The 12,263-nt window shown below is 34.8% G+C and overlaps 1 protein-coding gene across 3 annotated transcripts in view; it reads left to right on the top strand.

Moving 5' to 3' along the window:
* The window catches only part of LOC150100301 (uncharacterized), a 91,498-nt gene that overhangs the window by 33,527 nt on the left and 45,708 nt on the right, over positions 1-12,263 (top strand). For 2 of the 3 annotated variants that reach the window (XM_090402692.1, XM_090402689.1), the window contains one exon: positions 3,095-3,982. In XM_090402692.1, coding sequence (XP_090258818.1) covers positions 3,109-3,982 — 874 coding nt within the window. In that variant the 5' untranslated portion in view covers positions 3,095-3,108. Of the gene's footprint in view, positions 1-1,735; positions 1,869-3,094; positions 3,983-12,263 lie in introns of all 3 variants that reach the window. The other variant, XM_090402691.1, reaches the window with a different exon arrangement.

Raw genomic sequence — 12,263 nt, 5'->3', positions numbered from 1 at the left:
ACTAGTATATGGTCTATTTGGTTAGCTGTTCTACTGTTCGGCGATCTCCAGGTCTGCTTGTGGACGTCTTTATGCGCAAACATAGTGCTCTTTACAAAGCATCCCGTAGCGGTGGCAAAACTCGCAAGTCATATCCCATCATCGTTGCACTCCTCATGTAGGCTCTACCCACGAAAGGGGTAGTGAGAGCCTACACACATGCACTCTCTCTCTCTTCCCAGCTTCGTGTTGAAATCTCCCACTACTAGCTTGACGTCATAGGATGGTAGATTAGCACAAGTATGCTCAAGCACTTCGTAGAAACAATCTTTAGCTTCTTCCGAGCTCTCTTCAGTAGGCGCATAACGGTTCACAATAGGCACATTTTGAAAACGTCCCTTAACTCTAATAGTACACAGCCGATTGTTCACAGGTTTAAAATCTAAAATATTACACAAAAATTTATCACTAACTAAAAACGCAGTTCTGAGTACTTTTCGTTCTCTGTCGTCACCAGTATAGTATAGCATGTACCCCTGATTGCGGGTCGAGCTATGTCCCAGCCATTGCACCTCTTGCAGAGCACACAGTCCTATTTTATACTGTCATAAGACATTCGTCACATTAAATAGAGCTCCTTCTTTATTAAATAGAGCTCCTTCTTTTACCAAACTTCATATATTCCAGGTCCTAAAACGATTAATAATCATTGTCGCAAAGGCGTCTGAATTCCGAGGCTTCTGTGGTGCTTGTTTCGTATCCAATAAGGTTTTTACAGGAGGGGTGGTTGGCCCTCACTAACCCTCCCCTCATATTAGGATTCCTTAACTAAATTGAGCAGCATAGTACTAGCGACTGAAATCCTTAAGCAGCTGCATACAACAAAGTACTATAATAAGCTTCTACTCAAATTAGGCTTAGTTGCTCACACATTCTCTACCACTAGTTTCATAAAGTATACTCACTAAAAACTAATAGACAATTTACACAAACCTTTATGCAATGTGCTCAACCTAAACATCATAATTTTAAAAGAAATACTCCTCAACAAAAATATTTCACTAAAACGCATAACTTTATACAGCTAACATAGTTCATCTATTCACCAGCAAAAAACCAGCACTTTTATGTTTTAATTTTACATATTTTATTGAATTTATGAGCAGCAAAATGGTGCTTGTTTAGGGGTGGCATGTATCCTAACAGCAGCCCTGTTTTTAAAGTTTAATGGGTTATCTCAAAAAAACAGGTAAAAGATGCAAATAATTTATTATCAGTATTTTGCTTGAGCACACAAGATGTTCTCATAGAGCACAAAATATCTCCCGAGTGTCTTTAATGTCCTAATTCTTATTTACTCCCTGTGATGAGAGTGTAGTCAAGAGTGTTTTTTAATAATAAGTCAACTTTTGTCAGTTTCTCACATCTGGCATTTATTTAAATTAAGAGCACAGTATCCTTAAGTTAAGGGGATAATAAATCCCTCATTATTTTAAAGCCAGAAAATCGGCTTTAAAATAATGAGGGATTTATTATTCCCTTAACTTAATTTACGCCGCCGGAAAAATAGCCTCTTGGCTCTTTATTGTAGCACAGTATCCTGTTGAGCATGTGTTGATTTCTAGAATTTTTGGACCATCTTTTTAAGATAGTGTTTCTGCATTTTATTGCATGAAGTGCTAAACACTTGGTCAGTTAATTTGATTTTTCTGTATTGATTCATTGATATGTAATTTTGACATTTCCTCTCTTTTAGCTCTGCACCCTTCAGATTGCTCGTAATAGGCAAGTTGATGTTGATTGTGGCTGTTCCATAGGAAGAACTCATACTGATAATGGGACAGATTTCATTATTTAAAGAGTGGATAAGGAAAGATAACTTAATTATGGTATGTGCTTGATATTTGTCAAGGATTTTTCAGAAGTTCTAGAGAGACTGCTACTGTTATTGAGTGATCTGTTATTTATTATTATTATGTGACACCTCCAGAAAGTCCAAAGACTCATCGAGGGAGAGTGTGGCAACATCATCGAACGATTGGAACCCTTCCAATTACTAACCGCACTCAAACTTGCTTAACTTTTTGCGAGCCATTAGTAGCAAAGGCTCTACCAATCGACCAACCTTTGATACCATTAGCGCAGAGGAGGATAGTTAGTTTTTCATTTCTGTAGGATTGTATCCATTACTAGAGAAAGTATTATAATTCCTAATTGATTTTAGAATGTCATTTGGACAAATGGTTTTAGTTGTTAAATGTTTATATTATGCCCTGTTTTTGTAAAGAATGATGATGTGAATTAATTTTTAGGTATGTGTTAAATATATCAGTGGGTTTACAGTAGAAAGTGTAAGAAAGAGAGCCATCTGGGACCACCTGACTCTCTAGAAATGATGATAATGAAAGCAATATTTCAGTTTCTGCTCAAAATTTTATTCTAGGGTTAATTGTAAAGAGTTTTGAAAGAATAAACAAAAGAAAATACTGACAAACTATCTATAAACCATTATTCAAACTAGCCTCCTTTACTGCTCTCTTGAAAATGAAAAATCTACCATTATGAGAAGTAGAGACCACTGCAACATAAACTTATTGTGTGCTGATCTACAGCGCACAATAAACTACATATTTATGAATCAGTATGGGAAAAGCAAACCAGCAGATTCTGTGCTAAACATCAGTAATCCACTAAGATGCAGAAACATAAGTAAGACTTCAAAGTAAAAGCTTGTTCTAAGAATCATCACATGTTCAATAGGACACTCCTAATTTAAATAAATTTGGCTCTAAGAAACTGTCAGAATTTTGGAGGCTGTTATCCTCTACTGTAAATAACTCCAGCCACTTTTGAGCGCACTCAGAGGATGCGGTCACAACATAGGTTGAATTTGTTTTTCTACTCATATCTGCTACATTATGCACCTTTATGATCTTATTGTAATTGCTGCAACCTTTCTAATAATTTCACTATGAAAACAATAATTATTACTAACTAGATACATATTTAATAAAATTAAATGTTAAATATGTTATTAAATCAGTAGTTATCAGTAAGGTTTAAAAAAATAAATAAATTTTTTAATTGAAATTTTTTTTTTCTCTCTCTCTTTTAGCCATGTAACCATGGATGAAGTACAGCTTAAGAATGGAATATCTTTTAAGTGATATACAATATAGGAGTGGTAGTAAAATGTCTGATAAAAACATTAAAGATGTAAAATGTTACTCTTGTCCAGGTGATTGTAAAGGGCCTCGGTTCTATGAAAATCAGATAACTTTTCTCAACCAATGTAAAATACTTCTGTCAGCTGAAGTTTTGAAATGGAAAGAAGAAAGTTTAAAATTAGAAAAGGAAAAATTGAAGTATCAAAAAGAGAGTCAAGAAAAAGATGAGCGAATCAAACTTATTTCTGAAATGAAGGCAGAAATTGAAGAAAAATTATATTCCTTTATTCAAGAAAATGAAAAATTGAAATTGCATAGTTTAGCAATGGCTGAAGAAAATGCTGCTCTTCATACAAAACTTTCTCAATCCCTTCAGAAATGTAATTTGTATCTTTGGTCGGATCCTGTAACTGGTTATAATCATAGACAATTTTCCAATGCATCTTCCTCCCTAAGAACAAGAGGATCTGGAACATTATTCCATAGTGATAGTAGTGCTTCCAAACAAGGTGCCGAAAGCTGGGAAGAAGTTTCACAAAAGTTGTTGATTCAGATGAAACAAGAAATGGAAGAACTTCAAGATTTTGGAAATAAATTAACTACACAAAATTCTATTCTGAAAGAGAATTCAGAAAGCAGTGTACAGTTCTACAAAACACGTAATAATCAGGAAGAATTAACAATCTCGTTAGAGGAGTCTGTAAATAATGACGAACTTAGTGATGCAATAGTAGCTGTTGAAGAACTGAAGCATCAAGTAAATACTTTAAAACAACAATTACAAAACCAGAATGCAGCTTGGCAGAGTGTTCTTTTTCAGATGTTGGATAAATCTGGTGAGTAGTATTTTAATATTATTGGTATATTCTGTGAGGGATGCATTCGAAATTAAAATTATTGATATGCTTTGTAAATCATAAGAATTTGGTGCTTATTTTCAAGTGCAGTTCACTGAAAAGAGAATCATCTAATTCTCTTACAAAAGGCTATTTCATCTGGGGTTATTCTAGGGCATATTATATTATATCTAGGGCAAAAGGTTATTTCATCACATTGTTCGTGAAATTGTTTTATATCACTAATTAGATTAAAAGAGGCTAGTGTTGATTTTCTTTCATAGCTGTTAATAGAAGAAGACTATATCATAATAGATACTTTGGGAAGTATGAGAGACTAATAAATTCAGATACAAGCAGCATGCAGTTATGCGCTGAATAATTCAACAATATTTTATTGTTATTAATTGCTTTGTTATTCAGTGTCAGCTATACATGTGAATTTAACCCCCCCCCCTCGAAGTAGTAAAACTTGAGACCATTACCATTTCTCTCTTGATTCTCTATCGTTGAGAGCACTACTCATCGCTCACCATAAGTAACAATCTATCACACTGTTTACTTTCACAGAGGAGGATGTTGGGACATCCTCCTCTGTGAACCAAGTTTTGCTGATACCAATAATCTTCAGACAGACAGACTTGAGTTAATCAATGCCAGAAACTCCTTTCTTGTATTCCTACTCCTGACATTTGTATATAGAAAAATATACAGTGCATTTTCAGTATCCTGTAATCAGGTTTTCAGAAATCCACTTGCCATAGGTGAGTGATCAAAAAGAAGTGGCAAATTAATTTTTTCAGCTTTGTTCTAAATGCATTTAAAATATATTATTTTTTGTAGCACATAATTTGCATCACTTTTTATTTTTATTTTTTTTTTTTAACATCTCATTTACTGTTAGATTATTTGATCATGGGTGGCTGCCAACAAATTCATCAATAAAGTTTTATTTCTAGAGAGTCGGAAATAAAACTTCTGGTTCTAAAATCCTTTATTTGAACACTGCACCATTACCTTTTAAAGAATCACAAAAAACACTTGCAATTTTAGTTGTTGGTTTTCTCTAAAAGTCATAACTTAAACCAATCATCTTCACTTTCTTTTATTCCATTTAAAGAAACAAACAGCCATTAAAAACTCAACCTGCCGTATCTTCTTCCTCCAGCTATTGTTCTGTTGTCATTGTAATAATATAATCGATAACTTTTAAATGCTGTTCTTTCAATATGAAAGACTCCGTAAATATCCATTATTGAGTTCCAGAAATCCCCTCATTTTTCTCATAGTATATTCCTGTTTTCATTTCAGTCATGAAAAATGAGTCACCATTATGTGTTATGGTTATTACATTTTACTTGAAAACATTATATGTCTCTCACTTGAAGTGCGTGAAAAAACAAGTTTTTCATTCCATGAATATGCATTTAAATTAGATTAGTTATTTTCAATAAATACATTTTTAATCAAATCAATGATTCATTTATAAGTTCAGTATTAACCTTACACATATATAGTATGTATATGTAATAGACAGTCCATTTTTTTTAAAAAAAACAAAGTGTAGTTTACTTACACTATAATTAACAAAATCAACTGGTAATTATAAAGAAAAAATTACAATTGACACAATCTAATTAAATAAAGTACATCCAGTACTTTTTTTTTTTTTTTGGAGCACAATAAGTGCCATTAATAATTCTGTGCTAGCTGGAAAAGTTGAATACAGTTATACTGCATCCATGTGTTATGGTGTCACTGTTAATAAAGGTGCTGGTGCAACATGGCTCCCCCCCCCTTCCAAAAAAAAAAAAAACTGAGTACATCTATAAAACTTATTCTTCCAACACGTTTACCCTTTAAGTAGGTATGCAATTGTAATATAGTTTTGTCCTAAGTTTATTTTCATTGCTCACATCACAAATTAGCTTAGTGTAATTAAATGCTTGCAAAATATTACATAACAAATGCTTTTTAATACTGTTACTTAAAAAATATAATTATCTTGCAAAAACAAGTCAAAGACTGGGTTGTGTGACTGAGCGTGTTGTAAAAAGCAACTCTGGCTCTACAGCGTGTGCTACCTACTTTCTTCTTTTCATGGTTTTATTATTTGTCATTCCTATTAAATTATTATTTATGGATAATTTATATAAATTCACCCTTTATTATAAGCAATAAATGAAAGATCCAAACTGAATTGTGACAAGTTGTGTTGTGGTGTGCATTTTAAACCCACATTAAAGGAAAGCATATTTTTGTATAATTATGTGTAATGTATAGTGAGAATTAAAGAATGTAGTACTTTGTTTTGTCATCAGTCATAACATTTAGTTTTTTAAAGCATTGCCTATAACAATATTTATATAAAGTAGAATGCTACCTTGGGTGAGTAAAATTGTTTGGAGGCTGGTAGATTTAAGATTCAAGCTCCACATGTAGAAAAAGAAGAACAAACTCGCTGTCAGAAGATCTGAAGATCAACCATCAATATAAGAAGTATTAATGGAAAGGAAATCGAGCTTGTAGAAGAACTAGAAAAGTACCACATGAACATAATTGGCATCACTGAAACAAAGAAGACAAAAACAGGTGGGATCTTACTAAATGATACATATAGGATGTTATATTCAGGAATGATTAAGGAAGGAGCAGTAATAGTATTTAACATCAAACATAAAATAAACTTCTTGATTGGAAGGTAGTCTCAAGTAGAGTTATGTGGACAAACTTCAAAATGGAGAAATGGATAAACTGATTCAGTGTGTCCATATTCACAACGTACTCAGGCATTGTGTTCCACTCGGCAATCACTCTCCTTGTAAAGAACTTGCTTGTAAAGAAAAATCTCTTTCATATCAACCTGATAACAACCCCTGACTAACTTATATGTCTCAATCATATCCCCCCCTGCCTATTCACGAGACTTTGCGATTTACCTTCTCTCGATCTGTGCTCATACTTTGCATTGTAAAGGCCACCGACCACCTTTACGAATCTTCTCTGGACCCTTTCTAACATATCCTCAACACCATGAAAACTCAATCACCAAATTTGTGCACAATAATCCTTATGAGTTCTGATCAAGGCTTTATATAGTGGCATCATAACCTCTTTATTTCTGCATGTCAGGGTCTTCCACATTGTTAACATCTTACAGGTGGTCAACTATAGACTTAGCTATACCCTTGACTAGTTCAATCATATCTTCCCCTCCTCCTATTCACGAGGCTTTTGCGATTTACGTTTTCTCGATCTGTGCTCTTACTCCACATTGCAAAGATGACCTTTATGAATCTTCTCTGGACCCTTTCTAACATAGCCTCAACACCGGTGACCAAATTTATGCGCAATAATCCTTATGAGTTTTGATCAAGGCTTTATACATTGGCATCATAACCTCTTTATTTCTGCATGTCAGGGTCCTCCACACAGTTCACCTGTAAAATGTCAACAATGGACTCAGCTATACAAATATTACTGAAGAAAGAATGAAACCGTTTGTAAACAAGAACCAAACCTTGAAATGTGGAAAGGCATCTAGAGTGGATATATGACCAGAAATGCTCAAATATGGGCATATAAAAGTTTTGCACTGGCCACTGCATAAATAACTCAAAGGTCCTGGTCAGAAAGTCAAATTCCAGATGATTGGCGTAGCACTCTCATAGCTCTCATCTATAAGAAAGGAAATAATGTTGAATGTGAGAATTACAGAGGAATTTCTCTACTTATTTTTTCAGATAAGGTTTATAGAAGCATACTTGATGAGAGGCTGGGAGAAGAATAAGTTGGATTCAGGCCAAATAGCGTTGTGACAAATAGTTGAAAAATTATGGAAGTATGACAAGGATCAGTGCATTGGTTCTGTATACCTGGAAAAGCCATACAACAAGGTATCGGAAAAGGGTACCTTCTCTTAACAGGGTCCTCCATCATGTGAGGTTGTTGTTGTTGGAAATTGAAAAAGAAGGAAGTTTGTCTTAGGGTTCTCAAATTTTCTCTTACCTGGGTCCGCAATCACGCTAAGTTCGCTGTCGTGGGTTCCGAGTTTTCTACCTGGGTCTCTCTCCATGTGAGAAGTATTGTGTCAATCATCTCGAAAGGAAAGAGCTGTATATCGCCACCAAGTTAAGGGTCTTATACAGCAAGGAATAATAGATAACTTGGACAAGGAAGAAATTTAGCAGGAAAATCAGGAATGAGCCAGCAAATGGGGAAAAAAAGACAAGAAGAAGACTTATGTGTGAACAAAAGGTCAATCTGAAAGACTATGTTGAAGAAGAATTGTAAGTAGTTATAATACTGATGAAGAATATATGTCAAGTGTTTATGATATAATGTATATTAATGTTAAATTAGGCTTAAACAAGGTATACCTTTATATTGTCAGTTTAATGTTACGCTAGACTTGTGAATTAGCTTACAACTAAGGTTAGATTAGAAAGAATTGAGAGAATTGTAATGATATTGTATACATATGTGACTCATTCTGTGAGTATTTCCTTTTGACTAAATTAAATGGTTTGTGAACAACACATTGGACTAATTCTGTCAATGCACTATCCCAAAATATTCGAACCTGCATGAGATGTAATTATAAATCCCATAAACTTCTGAGGGTGGTCTTAAAAGTTCTCAGCCTCAACCATAGATGGCAACACTATCGACAATATTTTTTTTTCTAAGTTGGTGCATCTGTCATAAGCATCCATGTGAAATTGCAAGTCATTCTATCAAGTAGTTTGTTTTATATAGCTGTCTGAAGCAAAAATGTTGTCTGTATCCCTTGAAATTGATAAAATTGAGTAACATGCGGTTATAAAATTCTTTGAAAAAGAAGGTTTAACACCAAAAGAAATTCATTTGAAGTTCATAAAAGTTTATGGACGCTGTTCTCCTTCATTTTCAACAATTAAGAAATGAGCTGCAGAGTTTAAACGTGGCCGTACCAGAATTGAAGATGATCCACGTGAAGGACGTCCAAAAAGTGTAACTCTAGAAATCATTGATCAAGTGCTCGATATGTTATTGGATGACCGGCAAGTCAAAGTTTGTGAAATTTCTGAGACTATGGGCATTTCAAAATAATGTGTAGGATATATTTTGCATGAAGAATTGCAAATGAAAAAGCTTTGCATAAGATGGGTGCTGCACTTGCTCACAGCAGATCAAAAACGCATTCTCATGAAAATCTCTGAATGATGCTTGGAGCGTTTTAACAAGAATTTAACTGATTTTGTGCATCGATTTATTACTATGGATGAGACTTGGATTCACCATTACACACACACACACACACACACCAGAATCCAAACAGCAGTCAAAATGATGGGCAGAAGCCGGTTGTTCAGTGCAAAAGAAGACAAAGTTGGTTCCATCAGCAGGAAAGGTTATGGCATCGATGTTTTGGGATGCTAAAGGCATTTTGCTTATTATCTTGAAAAGGGTAAAACAATAACTGGGGAATATTATTCCAATCTTTTAACCAGGCTAGATGAAAAAATTCATGAGAAAAGACCTGGTTTGCAGAAGGAAAAAAATCATCTTTCATCAGGACAACGTACCTGCCCACAAAGGTGTTTTGGCAATGGGAAAATTAAGGGATCTGCACTATGAATTGTTGGAACGTCCATCCTATTCCCCAGATTTGGCTCCCTCTGACTTCTATCTCTTCCCAAAACTAAAACTCTTTCTCATTGGTCAGCCTTTTTCTTCGAATCAAGAAGTGATTCCAGCTGTAGAGGTGTATTTTGTAAATCTTACTGAGAACCATGACGATAGGGATGGGTTAATGGTGCTGGAGCATCGCTGGAATAAATGTATTAGTCTTAAGGGAGATTATGTTGAAAAATAAAAAAATAATTTTGAAATTATAAATGTGTTTTTTTTTTGTCTTTTGTGGTAGTGAAAATTATAGAGAAGTTGTTAAGAACTCACATACCGAAATGGGTGGACAAATAAGCTATCTAAACTCATGCTGCAAGGAACAGCATGAGTTTACTAAAGGAAGGTTGTGTTTTAGCCATTTGCTTATATTTTATAACAATTTTACTGCCAAGATGGATAAAAGAAATTGATACAATATGATAATGATGGATTTTTCTAAGGCATTTGATAAGATAAAACATGAAAATCTGTTGCATAAACTGGAGAATATGGGATTGGATTATAAACTCTTGACTTGGATCAATGAATGGTTGATAGACAGACAGATATCAAAAGGTATACAGTGGGTGTGAATCTGCCAGATTTAAGGTTCAGGGTTCAATCCATGGGTCATTGTCGTTCAAAGGATAATTGCAATGTTGAAGCAAACCTTGACATGGAAGGATAAGGAAGTTATTTTGCCTTTTTATAAGGCTTTGATAAGACCGTACTTGGATTATTGTGTGCAGATTTGTTTTCCTGGGTTCCAAGGAGATAAACTCTGGAAAGGGTGCAAAGAAGAGTTACAATTGTGTCCAGATTATGGGTTTTAGATTATGAGGACAGATTGCAAGTATGTGGATTACAGACTCTACTTAATAGGAGAAAGAGGGATGATATGATTAAATGTCTATAAACTTTTGAATGGGTGTTATAGAATATCATCTGCTGAAATTTTTTGTTATGTGGATGGTGGGGAGGGAATATGGGGGCATTCATGGAAGTTTGTTTGCAGTCAATAAAAGGGTAAAAGCTAAGTTTTTCTCTCACAGAGCATTGAGTGAGTAAAATAGTTTGTCTTTAGGAGTAGTGAGGTGCATCTAGTGTGAATGAATTTAAGGGAAGGTATGATAGCTGGTTTGGGTGATTTATAGTCTCTCTTGATGAGTCCTTGACTCTCTGGAGGTCTCAGATAATAATAATCAGGGGTTATTAGGTCAACATGGAAGAGATTTTTCATAGAATGAGAGAGGGGGAGTAGAACAAGAGGCCATCCCTGGACACTGTATAAGGAGGTGCGAGCAGAGTGAGGAGCAGGTTCTTTACATGGAGAGTGGCGTTGAAGAATGCATTGCCTAAGTGTGTTGTTGAGTGTAGACACATTGAATCAGTTTAAGGCACAGTTGGATGAGCTTTGTCTGAGTAGCATGTACCTCCCACAATGAGTGACTCCATGGAGGTCAGATGTTAATAATTTGATGGAAGTTTTTTCACTTGGCTATGCTGCCAGTTATATATTTGGTTTAATCCTTTATCCAAGTGTAAGCAAACAAAGTTTGCACCTGAAGTATTTTCAGGAGTTGGGCAACTCGTGGCAAAGGTGGTATAACTTCTCGTCAGTTGCCTTACTATCTCATAATGCAAATTATGGGATATTGGGGAATAAATGAGCTTAGATGGACAGGAATGAACCATTTATAGTCAGAGGACTATATGGTGTGTTACTCAGGACATGAGACAAATCATAAAAATGGAGTATCTTCTTATTCAGGAAAAAGATGGCTAGGTATGTATTAGGTTATAATCCAGTGAGTGACAGAATCATTTCTCTCAGAGTCAGTGGACTCTGAGAGAAATATCCAATGAATATGATCATCATTCAGGTTTATGCACCCACTATAGAGGCACCAAAAGAAGACATAGAAGAATTTTATGGCAAGTTACAAGAAATGATAGATGCAACACCAAAGCGAGATTTATGGCTACTTATCGGAGATTGGAATGCAAATGTGTGAGAAACCGAGGAACAAGCAATAACAGGTCGTTTTGGTTTAGGTATTCGTAACACTGCAGGGAAGAGACTAGTTGAGTTTTGTGCAGAAAATTCTTTGTTTGTTGCTGACACCTGCTTTAAACAGCATAAACGGAGATTGTACAGATGGACATCACCTGATGGACAATACAGAAATCAAATACTTGGACAAAGACTATGGAGAATGCAATTCAGTCTCTCAAGTCTTTTCCAGGTGCAGACTGTGGAACAGACAATGAATTATTAGTGGCTAAGATAAGTGTGAAATTACGAAAACTGAAAACATCACAAATGTCAATCAGATCTGATCTTGGAAACATACCAGATACAATATTAGTATACAGAACAGATTCAACACACTCAATTTGTGTGAAAGAGAACCAGATGAACTATAAAAAGAGATTAAAGATATAATTAAAACAGAAGCAAAGAAGAATATTCCAACAGTTTGTAAAATGAAGTTTAAATGGCTGCCAGAAGATGCCATCAAAACTGCTCAAGAAAGGAGGAAAATGAAGGCCACAGGAAATTTGCAGGGAGTGCGGCATTTGAATGCAGAGTTTCAATGACAAACCAGAAGAGACAAGGAAAATACTTGAA

The sequence above is a fragment of the Typopeltis vanoorti genome, chromosome 13 (assembly GCF_054136105.1).
Source record: "Typopeltis vanoorti isolate ZY-2024b chromosome 13, IOZ_Tvanoo_1.0, whole genome shotgun sequence".
Lineage (NCBI taxonomy): Eukaryota > Metazoa > Arthropoda > Arachnida > Uropygi > Thelyphonidae > Typopeltis > Typopeltis vanoorti.
The sequence above is the reverse complement of the archived record's forward strand: the minus strand, read 5'-3'. Positions and strand labels throughout refer to the sequence as shown.